Source organism: Diabrotica virgifera, chromosome 3, assembly GCF_917563875.1.
Source record: "Diabrotica virgifera virgifera chromosome 3, PGI_DIABVI_V3a".
In the NCBI taxonomy this organism is placed as follows: Eukaryota; Metazoa; Arthropoda; class Insecta; order Coleoptera; family Chrysomelidae; genus Diabrotica; species Diabrotica virgifera.
The window spans coordinates 71,779,905-71,800,610 of NC_065445.1; the positions used below are offsets into that span (position 1 = coordinate 71,779,905).

The window sequence follows — 20,706 nt, forward strand, 5'->3', positions numbered from 1 at the left end:
GGCTAATTAACAAAACCAAGAGATAGTTACAAAACTAAAATGGGAATATTCGGGACATATTGTAAGACGAGAGGATAACAGGAATGATGGAGGACAGAAGAAAATGAAGGAGATCAATGTTTAACACAAGCAATAATTTTTGAAAAGGAAATGTGTAGGTAATTTGTAATAATTATTAAGTATGTACTAGTTGTCATTTTGCCTCATTATTATTCTATTTTGGATTTAACCAATTGATAACTAATTTGATATGCGTGTGAAGAACAGAAGATGACTGTGGTCGGAATAACATACAATTCGATTTTTTTAGAACACTTAACCTCTAATATTAAATATATGTGATGCTATGACGTCATATACTCGTAAACATGAAGTAATATATCAATTTTTTTAAGTAGGCGCTCTAATCTGTGGCAAATGGTTCATTCCAATACCAACCTCACGTACACACAATCAACTAGAAGCTAGTTACGTTAAAAACATGTTATTTACCTGTTATTGCAACAACCCTGTGAACATAACCTTACTGACGCAAATGTTTATTACTTTAATATTTCTTTTATTTCCAGATCTAAAGTAATCGTATTGAAGAATGGTCTACTTCAACAATCTTAATAAGCGTTTTGATAGGTACACCGAAAATTCTCAACGGTAGAGGAAGACTTTCGATTCTTCTTTGACCTAGTCAAATTATTATTATGATTTTAATTATTCGTCCGACACGTATTTATAAACCATTAGTTATTATTTAAGTTTAAAATTTATTTAAAACTTTTTTTACTTTTTATTTTTCATGAACTAACGAATTAGGTGACTTAAAATATGCTTGTAAGAGGTAAGTGTGACTATGTAGCAGGGATTTAGTGAAAACTGGAAGTATGGTTCTTGATCAATTTGTTAACTTTGAAATCCTGATTTGGAAGAGCTACATCATTTTGTTTATGTGATATTTTTCGTATCTGTTTGGTATTTTATATTTATGTATTTTTCGTGTTACTCTGTTAATGTTTGTATTATCATTTATAGTATCTGATTACATTTCATATACAAATACCGATTGCAAAAGAAGAGGAATAGATACAGACAGTGACCAGAAAATTGATTATCAGGTTATTAAGCTGATGATCTATTATCTGTCAAATTTGCTGTACTTCGATTTGATTCTCGTTTAAATAATCGTTCTAGTCACCAAATTTTCAAATACATAGATTGTTTTTACACTATTCTGTTTTTGGTTCTTCAAATTGGATACACCTGTCTCCTTGCATTTCCTTTGACTTTGCTTGTCACTGACATTGGTAATTTTATGTTGCCTAGCATACTGATAATCATGGTTTCTTTAGTGCGAGGGGAGGGTTATCTTTTTAGTTTTGCATATAACCATAAAGGCAAAAAACATATAGACTTAAAGAACTTTATTGTTTTTCAAAATATGTCCCAACAAGATCGATACACTTTTGCATACGTTCAAACCATTTGGTAAAACAGTTCCAGTCTTCAGTTGACACCTGCAAAATCGCTGTTTTAAAGGCATCGATGGTTTCTGACTACTGGAATCGCTGCCCACGCATTGAATTCTTGATCTTTGGGAACGTGAAGAAGTTGTTGGGTCGGGGCTATTCGGTGGATAGTTTAATAATTCGATGTTTTGAAGTTCCAAATTGCCCTCCTATTGTCTTTTGGGCAGTTTGAGCACTTGCATTGTCCTGATGTAGGATGATTCGCCGTTGTGTGTTGCGTTTCGCAATAATTTCTGATAAACAGTTTATACCAATCACACGTAACAGATTTGGACACAAATGGTCGCAACCATTTTCTTTGACACACTTCGAGAACAAATCACTTTTGTTGGGTTTTCCTCATCGTCGTGAAACACCCACACAGCGGATTGGCGTTCATTTCCCGGTTCGTATGAGTAAATCCAATGTTCATCGCCACTAACAATATGTACTATAAACGTTTTTTGAGCTTACGTTGTTGAACCGTTCCAATGTTTTTCGACATCAAATGACGCGAACCGCTTTTTGCTCTTCTGTGATCAAATGAAGGATCCAATGGGAAACCAACCTCGTAACACCAGTTCTTCATGTAGGATCTTTTGTATCGAGGTCTTTGAAATGCCCAAAGATGACTCTATCTCTCGGTATGTTACACGGCGGTCATCCTTAATTAGCTGACAAACCGCATCAATGTTTTGTTATGTGAGTGTTGTTCTGGGTGGACCTTGCCTGGATTCGTCGCTGAGATTGGAGCTACCACGTTGAAATTCGTAATACCAGCGGGAAATAGTCGACGGGTTTGATGCTTCATTCCCAAACACAGAAACTATTTCAGCGAGGCATTGCTGTTGGGATAATCCTCTCCGAAAATTGTAAAAAATTATTGCTCGAAAATGTTCTCGGCTAAGATCCATTTTTCGTCCGACTTGCTAATTTCAAAAATTCACTGTATCTACACAACTTGTATCGCAATGAAACTCTAGATTTATGTCAACAAAAGATTTAGGTTACATTTGTGTCGGAAGGCTATTTATTGGTGGCGCCCTCTAAGCGGCTATATGCAAATCTAAAAAGACAAACCTCCAAATAGTTGCTGACATCCAAACAACTCTTAGGCTGCAATGGGGCATGATCTCAGTGCATTCGTGAGTCAATTCTATTGTGAGAATACCTTTACTTAAGGAAATCCATGATTATAATATAATATAAATTATATTATAAATAAATAGACAGATTTATTTTCATTTATTTTCCAAGCCATGTTTTATCACCCTATAGCATCTTCAGGTATTATTAAAAATGATAAATTATTAATGTATATTTGTTTGTTAAGACCAGTGATTTTACATTAATTAATTTTAAATCTTAGAAGGTTAATTTTCAAATAATTGTAGCTCTTTCTTCTACTAAAAAAAACTGACTTACAAATTATGAAATATCTCAACGTGTATAATTATTAAGAATCCAGTGTTCGCGGCATTCCTGCAAATATCTATATCAATATTGCACTTTGTTATTTGAACGTTCCAGTATTTTATGCATAAGTTGGATTTATTCTTTAGCCACGGAGTTTTTTATTGTATGGCACACAGACACCTTTCCCATTTTACCTTAATCACTAGTTTTAATTTGGGCCATACTATAATTTACTTGGTTTTTATCGAAAGAAATGTGTGAACATATTTGGTAAACAAAATATAGAATAATTAACTAATATACTACTTTGACTGTTTTTAGCTCTAGTATAGCTGTCGGGATAATCTGTTGCTTTATTTTTGTCGACAACTATATCATAAGTGTTTTGAAATTAATCTAGTCTAAATAAGAAAACATACGATTTTTATATTTCAACTTAGCCTTCTTTTACTTAACCGTGATAATTTTGCTGCAGAAAGGAATCCTCCGAACCATGTTTTGTTCTCACAAGGAACAGAAGACAATGGTCGGCCAATTAGTATCTCCTTATAGTCGGCATAAGTACATACGCATGTACTCACCAGTATTGATTCTACGATTTGCTATCGTCATATTATGTTGAATTTCTTATAACACAACCGCAGATTTCCACAGTTCAACAAAAAGTACTGCTTCTTTTTCGCAATCCTGATTATGTTCTGAGTTTAACAATAATGTTCAATAGACTATCGTTAATGGGCTATGGTAGCAAGCGAAAATCCAAAAGTCGACTGCAACGAAATAATATTAGTTCATAACTATAAATACTTAGGTCATGAAATCCAAATTGACAGAGACAACTGAACCGCTGAACTACACAGAAGAATCATATTAGCATAAGCCGCATATGAAGCTCTATCAGACATCTCCAAGAGATTTGTTGATATGTTGACTTATTTGAAAAAGAATCCCTGGCAACTGTCTGTAGGAAGCTCAATAGAACTGGAGGAAATTAGGGGAGACCTATGTTTAACTTTGGACGCAGAGGGTTGGATAATGGTGATAGTCGTTAATTAAAGTCATAAAGCCCCAGATTAGACTGTTCTCTGTCATTTGTTACAGGATCAACAACGAATCAATTTTATTTTGAAAATGTTACAAAAAAAAGGAATGTCGATCTGCACAGATCTCTCTTGAGAAACATTGTAGCTACAAATTTCTCAAAATATAGTTAATTGTTCTACGAAAACTTCTTGCCAAGTTTTGTCAATGATTTTGCCTCCCTCTCAGTTTTTTATGCGTCGAAAATTACGTGAAGGTACCTTTGAAAGAAGACGGTGTACGGTTTTTTGAGACAACTTATGGGTCGTATTAAGTGGGAAAAATTGTAGGGTAATGAAGTAGATCTTAGGCAAGACATCAATCATCCTTCAAGCTAGATGGTTTAGTCTGTGCTTTGTATATTCCTCAAGTTTATAATGCGGTGACTTTATAACTCCTTACTAATGTTGTATCAATTAAGTCCAGTAACCGTTTGACCTTCAAGTAAGCCGTTTAACCTTCAAATATTCATCCGTTATGTGATAGAGATATTCTAGCAGGCTTTCAGTGTTTCTAAGTTGCATTTTTACTGATTTTTTCGCAGCGAAACGATTAAGCTGTGTCATACATAACAATTAATGTCCTGCACCATACCCAAATAATAATCAAGGCCTAAATATTTGTTATTATTGTATCTATAAAAAACAATCAATATGAGTTAGTATAACAGTTGCCAACTATGTTCACATATTTACTTTATATATTTATGTCTGTATATACTTGTTTCAACGATGCCATGCGCTTTGGAAGAGTTCTTCCAATGATATATGAGGTTTTTAAAGTAATTTTAATTGTTTCTCTGTTAAAATGAATCGTTACGAGCAATTCTATATATTCAATAATTATCAAGATTTTCCCTTTAGAAAGAATGTACTTTTAATATTTATTCAATGTACCATTGTTATTAAGTGTAATAAAAGAATATAGCCTAGATACTACCTTATCATTCTGAAAATTAAACTTCTGTGTATATTTACTTAAAATACATCTATTCTGGATTGACTTAGTGTTTTATTTTTCTAGATTTTCAGGGTCTAAGAGACAGACATTAACACCCATACACAGTGGTTCCACATGCTAAAAACGTGGTCATGAGATAAAATAAAAAGTTCCTATTTAGGGATTTTCATGTTTACAGTTGATTTGTCATACTATCGTAGGGTCGTAATACGCAGGTATAAGGATCAGACCAAATCTATTCTTAAGGCTCCCCCAAACCAACGCGGAAAATTCGCATTACCTGCGGAATTTCGTACCGCATACGATTCGCATTGATTTGTTTCCACTGTGGTAAGTATACAAGTTCAGACAAGTACGATTTTCGTCGTTCGGGCATGCGTTTTGTCTGCGTATTTATTCGTCCGGAATCTTAGTTCGCACTCGACAGCGTTTTTATCAGTTTCGCATGTGAAAAAATTGAAAATGGAGAGAATTATTGGGTGCGTTCGGACGACCATAGCGGCTGGCTGCCAGCAGAAATCGGCTGAGTGGCTGCATCCAGCCGTGATAGGGAAAGCTTAGTAAATCTCTCAGCGGCTGGCTTCCAGCGGTGACGTCTGACAGCTACTGCTGGCTCAGCTGTCCAGCCGCTGTGGTCGTCCGAACGCACCCATTGAGTTGGTTCGAAAGTATCCTATTCTCTATGACCTTTCTCATGAAGATTATAAAAATGTAAGGAAAAAGGACAAGATTTGGACTAGAATAGGAGAAGAAATAGGCGAAAATGGTGAGTAGTTTTACGATTTGTATTGGTTTATTTTTCTACATCTAAGACTAAAGAAAAGCAGAGGCCTAAACAATACTATATTTACTGCAAGAAGAGTCCATTATTTTCATCGTGAACAATTTATTCATAGTCCTGAATTAAAATACGTGGCAAATTTTTCTCGAACAGAAAATGCCAGTCTTGCAGCTCTCCTTGGGTCATTGTCCAAATTTTGAAATGCTCCAAGTTCAGGCTCTGGTGGATCTAAAAGTTCTATGAATCTATCATCACATTTTTTTGTCCTTAGAAAATTATGCAAAATACATGCAGTTTTCACAATGAGAATACTAGTATCAATTTTTGTTTCCATTGGTCTGTAGAATATACGCCATTTTTGTGCCAATATTCCGAAAGCGTTTTCTACTACTCTTCTCGCTTTACAGAGCCTCACATTATAATTTTTCTTGAAAATATCTGTTTTGCTTTGACTGTATGGAAAGGGCCTCAACAAGTATGGTTTTAGTGCAAAGGCTTCGTCTCCAATTAAGACATGGGGGGAAAGTTCATTCTGGCCTGGGAGATTTTTCGGCTCAGGTACACCCATCTGATTTGTTTCAAATCTTCTTCCCATGTTGGAAGCTTCGAATATTCCACCGTCGCTGTTTTTACCAAAACCGCCAATATCAACTGAAATGAATCTATAATCTGGGCCAACAATAGCCATTAATACTGTAGAAAACTTATTCAAATAACACCAATAATTAGATCCTGTTTTGTCTGGACACTTGATAGTAACATGCTTGCCATCGATGCTACCAATACAATTTGGGAATCGCCAGGTATTTCTAAAACCTTCTTCAGATTTTTTCCATATTTCTGTAGTTGGTTCGGGCAAGTAAATAATATGTTGCAAATTTCTACATAAAGCTTCACAAACTTCTACAACTATGGCACTTACAGTCGAAAACCCGACTCTAAAACTATGACCTATTGTATAAAATGTATCTCCGGTAGCCAGATACCTAAAAGAGTATTTTGTTTCAGGGGATGAGATTAAAAAAAAAAATGGAGGAATCTGCGCGATACGTACGCTAAGTACATAAGAACTAATAAAACTAGAATTGGACAAGCGGCAAGCGATAAAAAAAATGGATATGGGCAGATCATATGGAATCGTTCAAACCGTTCCTAAATTTTGCTAAGACTGCATCCAATGTCACAGATGTTGATACACAAGAATCTGAAGCATTCCCAAATATAGAATCACCCGAAAATATATTAACGGATGAAAATTCCGCAGTACAGAAACCAACGTGTAGTAAAAATCTACTAACAACTCAGACAGATGATTCCCAGAATAAGATTCAACCCTCCTCATCGAAACCTACTCGAAATGAAGCTCCTAGGGTTACTCTTTCAAATGAAACTCCTTCTACAGGCAGAACAAACAGAAAACGCAATTCTGAGCCATCCACATCTGTGAAAGATATGATCAGTTATTTTGAGAGCAAAAAGAGAGTAGTGCATGATGCTACCGATCAACTGTTTTTGGCTCATGCTTCTACGGTAAAATCTTTCTCTCCTAGAAGGCAAATTGAAACAAAAATGAAGATTGCGCAAGTTATCATGGAGCAGGAGTTGCTTCAATTGGAGGAAAGTTCTTTGAATAGCCATCAATCTAGAGCTGAAAGTACAGACACCTATCAAAACCCCTCTTCCGTCGGAAGTATTTCGGTTGTATCCCTACCTTCACCAAATGACACTGCATTACCTAAATAATCGAATACTTCTGGGTTCTATGAAGTGAATTGTGAAAATAATTATATTACACTACACAAGTTGGCGCAGAGTTGCAACCAAGCAGCTTCTCATAATCCATCAGTTTCCAACTATGTCAATTCCTTTGACCCTTACAATACATAAAGTATATTTTAGAGTTATTTTGATCCTTATTCTCTTTTACTGTAGTAAATTAATGATATAAATAATGCCTGCAGTTTTTTTTTCATTTTCTTACCTTAATGTTATGGCCAACCGTTCTTCGGGAGAAATAGCTTCTCGGTAATTCGTGTCTGATTTTCTAATATCATTTTCTACAAGGTGCAACAGTTCATCGAAACAATCTATTGTCATTCTAAAATAAATGTAGCATCTTTTATCGTCTTTTCGTAATTGAGGCATCAGCGTGTGATATTCCCCACATTTCAGTCTTTCTAGATTGATATCATGAACCCATTTTCTTCTTTTCCTAAGATTAAATTCATAATATAGTCCATATTGTTGTCTTAGGATAACTATAGATAATAATTTTACCTTGAATTGTCGTCCTCCATTGCTAACATTACAAGAGCTTCTTCTTCATCTGATGATGTATACATTTTTGTGAAGAATTGAGATCACTGAGTAGTATTCTTTGTTTTTCGTTGTCACCAACTCTTCTCAATACTAGACACATACGAGTATGACGCGAATATATTCGCTTCAATATGAGGTTCTTTACGAATTCCGTCAGGAATTCGACTGCGAACTTTCCGTCACGAATCCGCTGCGAATAATTCGCGTTGGTTTGGGGGAGCCTTTATTCTTATTTATAACTCCGGGCCAAGTGAGCCCATGTACGACATTATTTTGGCCGGCAGTGAAAGTCAAAAAAAAAACGCCTATATTGAAAATGCTGTATAACGTTTTGTATTTTATCAATTTGATTGCTGTACAGCAGATTCTTCTTTTTCAAGTATGTAATAATGTAGGATAAAAGTTTACTAAATATTTGATTAGAATAAATGCAGAAAATTTGTTAATGAATAAACAATAAAACTATACAAATAATCAAAATTTCATAAAAATACATTCAAAAAGTACATAATTCTGCGATTAATGTTTATTAATCTCAAAATATACAGTGATGAGCGCGCTAATAACCGGAAAAATAGCACAAAATATGGAAAACATATAGGTTGTGACATAAAAAGAAATGAGACTAGTTGAGCTGGAAAATTTAGCGATATTAACCTAAAAATTTACATTATATTGATTTTTTCCCACCTTTAGATGTATCGGACGAGTTTGGCAACTCCCACTGTCACAGTGAGTTTTAGTTGACAATACTCCTCTGATACGTCTAAAGGTGGGAACAATCAATATAATGTACTTCTTTAGGTTAATATCGCTAAATTTTCCAGCTCGACTAGTTTCAGTTCTTTTTATCTCACAACTTAATACGTTTTCCATCTTTTGTGCTATTTTGCCCGTTATTAGCGCGCTCATCACTGTATAATCAGAAGATACAGAATCACATTGCTTTAGTTGCCTTTAACTGCCTATGCATTGCTGGCAGATGTTTGAATAGAAAAGTGTAAAATGACGCATATTACATGATTCTGGTGATTATTGCATATGTATGGGCAGTCGTACCTAAATAATAGGTTCTAAATATTGTACTTCAAAAAGAAAATGTATTTGTAATCGGCAATTTAAAAAGTCCCCTATAATATGCAATTTCAAAAATATACATTTAAAATAAAATTTTCGAATTTCCTTCGGCCATATTGCATCCGCCATTTTGTTTTTCAAAAAAAGTAATGCCAGATTCGTAATCAGCGATGCCATTCATACCATCAGTGCTTGAACAATATACGCTTTTAAAGGTTCATGACCACCTTTTTGGCATTTGGAACTACAGTGCCATGCTACTATGAAACTTTCATGAAACTATTGAGCTTGATGAGGAACTTAACAATTTACCCTATAAGTCCACAAGACTAACAAAAATAGCACCTAAACACATTTTTGATTGAATGGAAAACCGGATAAACTAGAGTTAAACGTGATGTAGACAATGGAAATACTATGTATATGTATAATGATCTTTTTACATACACTACTTACAGCAACAATTTGCATAGGTAATGAAAGTTGATAAAACAGCATGCTTGATGATGTTAGGTATAAACTAATCAAATACTGATCCAGAAAAGCATTAAAAAACCAAGCTATTACGCAATTCTAGAGTACTTTTACTTTTAAAGACAGTTAAAGTGCCAACCGAAACCAAAATTTTCCGACCAGTTTCTTTATAGTGTCATATTTTCAAAATTTTTGAACAAAATATATAATTTTACACCGGATGTACTGCAACCAAATGGCTTATTGTACATCTTCCATTAGCACTAATTCAAGTCCTCAGACTTTGACAGATATGCTATATATGTATGTATAATCTCTTCGTTAACACCAGATAGTAATAATAATTTCTGTTGAAGTTGTGTATTGTCAAAGGTTCGTCTGTAAGACCCAGATTGGGGTCATGGTCATTAGACCTATTTGACACTACTACCAAAGACTACTTTGTTAGTATGTGGAAAACAGTGAACCTTTCTTTGTTAATATTTATTGTCAGAAAACAAAAATACATATACAAACAGTAATAACTACATCAAAGATATAACTATCTTGTCTCTTTTTGTCACATTGGCTTTAGGTAAAAATACCATTAAACCACGTTATATCACCCTGCAGATGTATTTTCTTGATTATAATTTTCTGGTACAACCTTTGCTACCTTTCTTGGTTCTTTAACGAATGATTTAGAGCACTGCATTTCTGTCCAACTGATTGGTACCATTGGATGGCCATTTTCAGAATGAGCTATCACTACTCCCAATTCATTTTCAGCTGTTGATAACTGGTAATTGTGAGCTTCTGTTATGGGTAACTGAAAATAATCAGGTAAGTGTTAAAAATTATTCACCATAAGCATCAGTTTTATATACAGGGTGACCAGAAAGTCCCTTTACAGTAATAATAATAATTTTTTAACACCACTCCAATGTTTGTTGGCATTCCGTATTGAAGGAACTGCTGACACTGTCTGTAAGTCTAGATTTGACAGCTCCAGACAATGTACTGTGGGGTTTCATTAAAGAGGAGGCTAAAAAACGCAGATATATTGTGAATGAGGACTTGTGGAGTCCTCTTTTTTTAATTAAAGAGGAGTTCACTAAGCTTTTACATCAGTGACTCAGGACATGCTGAGATGGATGAACATGGTGTGGTATCAAGTTGTGTTGGGACAATGGAGGTATGCATACCGATGTTTTAGATAGATAAATAATTCACAAATAAAATTGAAACTGTCGTTTGAGAAAAGCAAACCTGGAAAAAGTACCTACAAAAAACATCTCACATCTACTGGTATCCAGTTGGGATATTGGGTTTCTTTTGGTTCATTTAGAATGTTAAACGGGGTTGGGTGTCTCTTGAAACATTGTGAGTCTATTATCTAAGGTTAGTAAAAATGCAAAAAAACAAATCGATTTTTGCACAGATCAGGTTTTTTAAATGCCCAATTTAATTGTGTTATTGTTTTTCCCTCTGTAGTATAACCAAAACAATTCATTACTGTAAAGGGACTTCAAGGCCAGCTCGTATATTATGCTCAATACTGTTAAACAGGTAATAGGTCTAGATCCCGCGTACCAAAAAAAGTTGATTAATAGCAAGCTGAAAATTTGTTAATAGCTTTACGATGTCTAGTTGGACAAACTTTGATGTACGGGAACACTGGAACAGGGGAAGTTTTAATTGTGAAACAGTTTAAAAATTTGGAACGTCAGATTACGAAAACACCCATGTATTTTGTCGAACAGAACTTCCAATTAATTTGTTACTGTTTCATTAAACTCTCATGCAAAACTCAGACTGCTATTTATTACCAATATAATTCCTGTCATTTGACATGTTCTTCGTGTTCCACTCATTAAAATGTCCAGTTGGTGATAAACACTGATACTTGCATGAGAGTTTAATGAAATGCTAACAAATCAATTGGAAGTTCTGTCTGACAAAATACATGAAAAGTTTTCTTAGTCTGACGTTCCAAATTTTTAACCTGTGCCACAATTAAAACTTCCCCTGTTCCAGTGTTCCCATACATCAAAGTTTGTCCGACTAGACACTGTTAAGCTATTAATCAATTTGAATCAACTTTTTTTGGTATGTGGGATCCAGGTCTATAAGAGATGAAGAAAAATATATAAATTTATCTCTATATACAAAATCAAACAATAATTGAGATCAGCAAATTTATACAACTGCAATGAAGAAACCTCCTTCTTCTTTTTGGGTAAACATGACTGTTTGTTTTTCAATGTGCCTCCAGAGTAAGTCATTCCATTGTTTTCGTGGTCTACCCAGTGATCATCTTCCTATTGAGGAACAGTCTCTCGTTGTCCTTACTACTCTATTTGATGTCACTCAGTTTATGTGGTCATTCCATTCTACTCTTGTTTCTTACCCAGTTATGTTCTCCACCTTGCATCTTTGTCATATTATTATATCTGTACTTCTAGCTCTGCCCCATAGTGTCTTACCATTGATTTTTCGAAGTGTTTTTATCTGCCCTGTTTGGAGTAATCTCTTTGTCTTCTGTGTGTCAGGTCGTTTTTCTGCTGGGTAGGTATGTCATTATTGGTCTGACGACTATTTTGTAAATTCTGCCTTTCATTTCTATTCTGATATTTTTATTTCTCCACATTGTGTTATTCAGGCAACCTGCGGCTCAGTTTGTTCTATTTAATTGATCTTCCACTTCTGTATCAAGCTTTCCATAGCTAGGTAGTGTGATGCCTAGATATTTAAACCCCATCACTTGTTCTATTATCCAGGGCCGGACTGGCACATAAAAAAGGCGCCAACCCAAATCCTAAAAAAGGCGCCAACCCAAATCCTAAAAAAGGCGCCAGACCCCCCACCCTTTTTTACATCAAACTTTTTTCAAATCCTAACGCATGTATTTTCAAGTAACTCTATAAATATTACTTGTGATTTTTTTAAGTTTATTTTAATTTAAATCGATAAAGTAATTTAATATTTTTATTGGAAACAGTAAATTATATTAAGATGCCATAAAAATATAGCTTCAGTTTCCCAGTATCCCTTTTCCTCCGTTACATTTTTTGATGATCTCGGGAGATTTAAAACAAATGTTTGAAAAGTTTGAGTAATTTTTCAACTGCTTCTTTAGAGGAATCTACTGGTTCAAATGGTTCTACTGGTTCTACGAATGACCTAGATCAGACAGCCGCAAACGGAGCCCTCGGAGAACTGACGAAACCCTTTGAAATTTGAAATTCAAGCCTTAACGTGGTTAAGGGCGCACTGCATCGCCGGACAGTATAATTCGCCCATACTCATGGAAACTATATAGATAAGTATTTAATCACGCAGGAAAAAATAAAACAAAACGAAGGGACAATGGAGCGAGTCACCGGTGATGATGCAAGCTGGAACAAGCTATGATGAGATGATAATATCGTGTTCATCAGTAGTGAAGGGAACAAAGGGAAAGTATTCAGCGAAGAAGAAAAGAGGAAGGAGACTTCGGAAAAAGGGAATCTGTTGGAAGAATTCCGGTCAGGGGTAGGGACCTGAACAAGACGGAGCTTCCAGCGGAGACAACCTTGCAAAGGAGCTCCTCACTTGGGGAGAAAAGATCTAGAGAGAAGGAGTAGAGTTCCGAAATAACGGCTATGGTAAGAGCAATGAATAAACTTACCAAAGTTACAAATAATTTAGTGAAACTAACGTCCGACCATAAGAACACGAAAGTCGAAATCAAGAATGAGGTAAAAAACCTTAAAAGAGTCACCAAAGACATCTTCTTCTTTTTGTATAGACATGACTGTCTGTTTTTTCAATGTGCTTCTAGTAAGTTGTCGTTCCATCGTTTTCGTGGTCTTTCCACTAATCGTCTTCCTATTGGAGAACAGTCTCGCGCTGTGGTTAAACTGTCGAAGACTACTGTCCACCGAAGACATGGAGGGAACTTTCAGAGAAGTCGTCCTCGGCAGCATTGAGAACCGAAATATAATAGTGGAGAAAAGCGGTGAGGAAGGAACGACTAAGAGGCGGCAAGCGTGTCCACACAAATGGACTTCGAAGAGTTCTTTCCCGAATAACTTAGTGAAAGAAAGATACAAATGATCGCAACGGTCCTGAACTCAAGGGAAAGAGGCTTTGAAAAAATTAACATTATAAATTCGAATAGGAAGATCACTTTACTTTACGGTCGTCAAACCTGGAAGAGGAAATAAATCTCCAGGCGACTTAGTAATGGTCTTGGAACCTGGACTTCTAGGTGAAGGGGAATGGTCCAACGACCTGACCAGGAAAAACCGAAACTGGTAGTAAGTGCAGTAGGTACATGCAGACCAAGAGATCTCCCACTTAATTCTATGATCACAATTAGAAGGTAGAGTCGGGAAAAAGAGAACCGGGGAAATCGTCAAACTATTTTCATAATACCTGTAGAGAAAGGGGTGACAGAAATGGAAGGGGACAAGAGACTACTGGCAATTATCTCTAAATTATTGAGGGAAGACATAGACACTGGAGACCAGAGAGGCGTCCCTAACACTATAGGGGGGGCTACAGAGGTAGGAACCTCAGGAAGCTCCTCGAAGTCATCTTTATGGGCATGGACCTCCACCTCGCGCTGGAGGAGTATAAACGTGGTGACGCAGAAGGTGATAGTGAAGGGAGGTGGAAAATCCTACGCCGAGTTGCTAAAGCTAAACAAAGGCAGTGCAGACAAGAGGAAGAGTCAAATTGGTGTCAAAAGCGCTAAGAAGATTAGGTAGAGGGACCTAAAGCTCGAAGTGGCATGGAAAGAACAGGCCGAACACCTGAAGAAGATAAGCGTGGCCCGCACGGAGGAAAACGAAGTAGAGAACGTCCGGGGCTATCGGGACCAGGTGGCTATATTTAATATAGACAGTGATGCCAAAAAGGAAGAAATCCTGAGACAGGATCGCAGGTATACCGGCAGCAGAAAATCTAACACATCAAACTCGTCTCTATAAGAGAAAATAGAGAAGGCAACACAAACGTCACAGTCAGACTGACGCGCATCGCAGCCAAAAAAGCACTGGAAAAAGAACATATTGCCTATAACTCGTGCAAGATACGAAAGAGAGACTGCATGTCCAGCGATGCTTCAGACGCCTACAGTTCAGTCATGGTAAAACCGACTGCAAGGGAGAAAACAGAGCGGCTCCTGCTACAGATGTGGCCAGGGAGGCCATCAGGCACGAGATTCCAGTAGTGAGGCGACTTTTTGACTCACTTCAGTGCCCGGAGTATAAATGGGATGTAAATGATTAATGGGATGTTACAATATCGGCAAGCTCTTATTTTTAAAGGATGCATATCGAATTTCTTAAACATTTATACCAAACATTAAAATGGCCACTTTTTGCGCATTCTGACAAAGTTGCGTTTCTACTACGCCCACGGACTTCATTATGTAGGATTCTAGGGCCCAACAATCCTACATGTATGGTCCTAGTTATGGAGCGCAGAAGAATGCACTCATATATTTTAGGGCAATTGTGAGATGATGTAACACCCTTATGTTATAATAGAAACAGCAGATATTGATACCTACGAAAGGCGCCTGAATCGTAAAAATTGGTCTTCGAGGGCGCCGCGCGTCGTATCTAAGCCATTTGATTATCTAATATCTGATACAAGTTGACAATTTGTATTTTGTTGTACCCAACGGCTTCATTATTTAGGATTCTGGGGCGCAACAATCTAATACCTGATAAAAGTTGACAAGTTGTATTTTGTTGTACCCAATGGCTTCATTATTTAGGATTCAGGGGCGCAACAATCCTATATGTATAATGTAGTTATGGAGAGCAGAAAACTACACTTGCCTATTATAGGCCAATTGTGGGATGTAACACTGTTTGTATCAAGTATCAGATAATTAAATGGCTTAGATGCAACGCGCAGCTCATTCGAAGACCATTTTTATAATAGAAACAGCGGAAATTTATACCTACGAAAGGCGCCCGAATCATAAAAATTATCTTCGAAGGCGTCGCGCGTCGTATCTAAGTAAGCTATTTACCTATTATAATAGAAACAGCGGATATTGATACTTACAAAAGGGGCCAGAATCTAAAAATGATCTTCGAGTGCGCCTCGCGTCGTGTCTAAGCTATTTATTATAATATAAACTAATATAAACAGCGGATATTGATACCTACAAAAGGCGCCAGAATCTAAAAATGGTCTTCGAGGGCACCGCGCGTCGTATCTAAGCTATTTATTATAATAGACAGTGGATATTGATACCTACAAAAGACAAAGGAATCTAAAAAATGGTCTTAGAGGGCGCCGCTCGCCGAATCTAAGCTACCTATATATTATAATAGAAACACCGGATATTGATACCTACGAAAGGCGCCCGAATCGTAAAAATGGTCTTCGAGGGCGCCGCGCGTATCTGTGCTATTTGATTATCTGATACCTGGTAAAAGTTATACTTTGTTGTACCAACTGGCTTCATTATATAGGTTTCTATAGCAGCTTCTTCATTCAGTAAAAACAGTTTTTAGGGGAATGGTTGCCACCTAGTCTTTGTGTAAAGGTTAAAAAAAATTTTTCAGCGTTTAATTTTTTTAATGGATATATACTAACGAAGGCAAAAGGTGCACCGGCCCTCTGGCCGGCGGCCCAGTCCGGGCCTGCTATTATCTGACCCTTTCCATGTCATTATATTTCTGTTCTATTATTAGAGCTCTGGAGCTCTAATTTACATCTTATTGGATTTGCTAATATACCCCTGTATTTTGTCTTTTATGGGGAGATTAACATGTTAAATTTTGTGACGGTTATATCAAGTTGGTGCAGCATACGTTGTAAATCATCTTCACTTTGAGACATTAGTGTTGCTATAATTAACAAACCAAATATAATTAATTATTTATATGGGAAATAAGCCACAATTAAAATGAAAAAAATAATTTTATTAACGTTTCGACGTTAATAAAATTATTTTTTTCATTTTAATTGTGGCTTATTTCCCATATAAATAATTAATCATAAAAATGCCACAAGGAAATAACTTCAGAACAACAAACCAAATATACTAAATTCTTACCACTCTTGCTAAAATGATATCCCCTGGTCGGCAACTCTTATAAATTTCAACTTTATCTTTTTCGGTAGCTCTCACATCTTCTCTACGAAGTACTGCTTTAAAGGGCCTTCTTAACACTGTATCTCCCACACATTTTATAAAGCACTTGGCATATTGTTGAGTAATGACTGATACTTGAGCTGTTACTATATCTCCTTGAGCTGGAACAACTGTTTGTTCACCACTAGTATGTACTTCAACAATTTTCACACCTGCAAAACCACATCATCTTTGTTAAAACCAGAACAGTTTCAAATATAACGCCATCATCAGTTACTTACCATCCTTTTCCACTACATCCACATAACCAGCTAATTGTGAATAAACATATCCCTGCCGTTCGTAAGTTCCTTGTCCAGATGTATAAACTTTATCACATAGGCAGAGCCTTTGTCCAGGAAGACAAATAAGAGATTCTGACATTTTTAAACACAAATACTTAAATCAAAATTAAATTAGTTTCAAATTTGCTCAAACTTCAACTTCAAAACCTGCAAACAAGTGAGGTTAGGTTAGAGAAGGTAGGGCAAGGTAGGGTTAGATTGTTGCCAATCCCTGTCTATGGTCACAGTACAAAATATATGCGTGTCTATGAATCATAGATTCAATAATTAAAATATAGTATTACCGGAATGTTCTATGAATGGTCTATGACAGCTTAATAAATATGAAAAGGCTATATTTCTCAGAGTGCGTCCAGGGAGAGTGTAGCCAAGCCCGGAAACCAGAGCAAAATATGGGCGCCCTCAGTGATCACTGGTTGCCCCTATACAAGATCACAGATCACTTAACTCTCTTTAGATGTTTCACGCAGGTATCTCAAGGTCATACTAAACTAAATGTCATTTTTAGTAATGATACGTTTTTTGAGATGTCGCCATGCACTTGAAGTGAAGATTTCTTCTATATCACTGAGTCTGAGTGTCATTATAATTTGTCAATTGTCATCATTGGCAGTATGCCTTTATCTTTATTTCAGTAAATGTTTATCTGATTGTTAGCAATAATAAAAAATCCTGATTTAGATAAAATGGATTCAAATACAGTTTTTGAAACAAAACGAATGTGATTTGAAGATCCCTAGGAAGATCAAATTCCTAGCTTACGTTTGCATGGTGAGTTCAACAAGTATTTGTTATTAGAGAAAAGTAAAGTGGTGTAGGGAAGCAAACGAATGTAACACCAAGTAAGTAACCCCTACTGAAAATATATAATTAATAAAAATTATTTTACGTGAAATGAATATGGTTATTATCAAATCAATTATATTATTTTTTTGTTTAGTTGAAAGTCCTTCAACAAGTAGAGATGCACCAGTGGTGTCATGGTGTGGGAACGCGTGGGAACGCCGTTCCCGCACTGGTTAAGAAAAGAAAAAAAAATAATAGAGAATTTAGGTTTTGTAAACAAAAATTAGCAGTGCGTTCCGGCACTGCGTTCCCGCACTGCTAATTTTGCCATGACACCACTGAGATGCACACATGTTTCAATCATTTGAGATACCCTTTTGTAGAAGTATTTGGAACTCAATTTGGAAGATAACTATTAATAATTTCATTTGTAAAGATACGATTTGTAAAAAAGTATATACAAAGTGGTTTTGCTGGTATTAAATAAATAAATAAAAATACGTTGTCATGTCTTATTTTTTCCCAAATGGTATTTTGTATATTTGAAATTAAAAATAATTTGCATATTTTAAAACCAAATTTTTTTTTCAACTATACAAAGATTTTAACCTATTACATTTTGAAATTCCCGCTTGCATTAGTTCCGATACAAGCGGCATGGAGCGCTGATTTTCATATTTAACCAAAGCGTTATCGTGAAACATCTAGAGGAGGTAGGTGATCTGTGTACAAGATTTAAAATAATTAATTTTATTTATAAAATATTTGAAAATACATTATCTCTTATCGCCATCTTCTAGACAGGTCGTGTATTAGGCAGCTAACTCTACAATTCGGGTGCGGCAAAACTCATCGAATCCCTACTCATTGAAATACATTTTTATATCGTGACATTTCATAAACATCCAAATCGTATACAACCACTTCATCAAAAGCCTCGACTCATTACATGGACATTTCATATACACTCTCATTGACACCGGGGCCCTGATTCTAATTCATTTCGACAGTCGCAATTTTATTTCGACACCGCCATGACAGCCGGAGAGTATAGCGATTCTTGGGGATATTAACCTTATCATGTTGAGACTGCTCAGAATTTGGGTTGGCGCTTCGGTTTCTTGGATTTTGTTGATAGTCTGGGAAAATTATCGAAAAAATACCATTTTTGGGAAAAATTATTTACCAGCTATTTTATTGCTAAAATCGAATCTTAAGATTGCATATATTAGTAATATGGGGTATGACAAGTCCGCAGAAAGTGTGTTATTTTATTTATAAACAAATTAGCACTCCTAAATCTTCTTTTTTTTTTCAATTAGTGGTCTGTAACTCCTATAATTTTTCCTTTGAGCCAAAAACACTCAAATAAAAATTCACCGTAATTTAGTTCTGCACAAAGTTATTTTTTTTCCGATTTCCTTCAACAAAAATTTTACTCAGAAAATCCGAGTTTTCCCAAAAAATCTGCCATTTTCAATTAAAATTTTAGGGAAGTACCTAATTATTTATCAATAATTAAATAATTGAAGACATGAAAGATTTATTATAGTAGATTATACAGAGGGGCTAAATTATGGAATAAATTCATTTCTTTAAAACGGACGATTTTGGAGCAAAATCCCGAAAGAGGTCGATTTTTATTTTTAAATTACAATTTTTTGGCATATATTTCATACTAGTGACGTCATCCATCTGAGCGTGATGACGTAATCGATAATTTTGTTAATGGGAATAGGGGTCGTGTGGTAGGTCATTTGAAAGGGCGTTTAATTCTCTATTCAGTAATATAAACATTAATATCATTAGGTATTTATACAGGGTTGCCAAAAAAAATTTTGAATTAAATTAATTGGCGCAACAAGAAGAATGTATGTAATTTATTTAACTCAAAATACATTGTACTGCTGTCAGAAAATAGAAAAAAAGGTTTATTTCACAAATAAACATTTCTTTTCGCTTAAATTAAATCACAAACAGCCTCCCTCCTACCTATTGGCAGTTTGAACTTTTAATTTAAGCTAAAAGCAATGTTTATTTGCAAAATAAACATTTTTTTCTATTTTCTGACAGCAATAGAATGTATTTTGAGTTAAATAAATTACATGCATTCTTCTTCTTGCGTCAATTAATTTAATTCAAATTTTTTTTTGGCCTCCCTGTATAAATAATGATATTAATGTTTATAATACTGAATAGAGCATTGAACGCCTTTGTAAATGAGCTACAACACGAACCCATATTCCTATTTAAAAAAATAATTACGTCATCACGCTCGGATGGATGACGTCACTAGTTTGAAATATATGCCAAGAAATTTAATTTAAAAATAAAAATCGACCTGTTTCGGGATTTTTCTCTAAAATCGTCCATTTTAGAGAAAATGAATTTATTCCATAATTTAGCCCCTCTCTGTATATCAGGAGACCGGCGACAATCTAACCAATAGTTTAGCAATAATTAAAATGTTAATTAAAAAATTTCGGTCGAAATAATAACCAGAAAGATTATGATACACCAGAATAACTATGATTTTCATATAAAAAAGCACTATACCTATTCAACGTACCTTACAGGATTGAAATTGGACCATTTGAGCGGTCTCAGGAATGTTATAAAGAAACAATTTTTTGGCTTATAAACAAATAGAACCCCTCAGAAAATATTAGATTAAATTAAATTAAGTTAACGCTGTTCAAAAGAGCACGGCTTCTGTGTCCTTTTCGATGAAAAACAAATTGAATTGCGAGGAGTGATTTCAGGTATAACCGGTCAAATTTGACCGGCATTTGCGACAGAGTTATAAACAACAGGATTTTAATCTTTGAACCATTAGATACCTTTTAATTCCGGTCCTCTTTGTACATACAAATTTTCATATCTTCA

At 35.4% G+C, this 20,706-nt stretch overlaps 3 protein-coding genes across 5 annotated transcripts in view; 1 reads left to right on the plus strand and 2 right to left on the minus strand.

Annotated features, from left to right (window-relative positions):
* Positions 1-4,997, plus strand: part of LOC114325294 (dnaJ homolog subfamily C member 5 homolog) — a 224,874-nt gene extending 219,877 nt beyond the window's left edge. For both annotated transcript variants that reach the window (XM_028273320.2, XM_028273318.2), the window contains one exon: positions 570-4,997. In XM_028273320.2, the coding sequence (XP_028129121.1) occupies positions 570-580 (11 nt within the window). In that variant the 3' untranslated portion in view covers positions 581-4,997. The remainder of the gene's footprint in view (positions 1-569) is intronic.
* An 848-nt stretch (positions 4,998-5,845) lies between these two features.
* LOC114325295 (uncharacterized) lies at positions 5,846-8,359 on the minus strand. Its single transcript, XM_028273321.2, has 4 exons — positions 8,014-8,359; positions 7,718-7,948; positions 6,505-6,722; positions 5,846-5,964 (listed from the first exon to the last, which is right to left on the minus strand). Exons 1-4 carry the CDS (start codon positions 8,076-8,078, stop codon positions 5,846-5,848), a joined length of 633 nt encoding a protein of 210 aa, XP_028129122.2. The 5' UTR covers positions 8,079-8,359.
* A 1,715-nt stretch (positions 8,360-10,074) lies between these two features.
* Positions 10,075-17,450, minus strand: LOC114325297 (exosome complex component CSL4). 2 transcript variants are annotated; one of them, XM_028273323.2, is made up of 4 exons: positions 17,319-17,450; positions 16,972-17,181; positions 16,652-16,902; positions 10,075-10,414 (listed from the first exon to the last, which is right to left on the minus strand). In XM_028273323.2, the coding sequence occupies exons 2-4, from the start codon at positions 17,111-17,113 to the stop codon at positions 10,208-10,210; spliced, it is 600 nt and encodes a 199-aa protein (XP_028129124.1). In that variant the 5' UTR covers positions 17,114-17,181; positions 17,319-17,450; the 3' UTR covers positions 10,075-10,207. The 2 variants fall into 2 exon arrangements, with proteins under 2 accessions (XP_028129124.1, XP_028129123.1); XM_028273322.2 differs by lacking the exon at positions 17,319-17,450 and having other exon boundaries at positions 16,972-17,249.
* Positions 17,451-20,706: the final 3,256 nt, after the last annotated feature.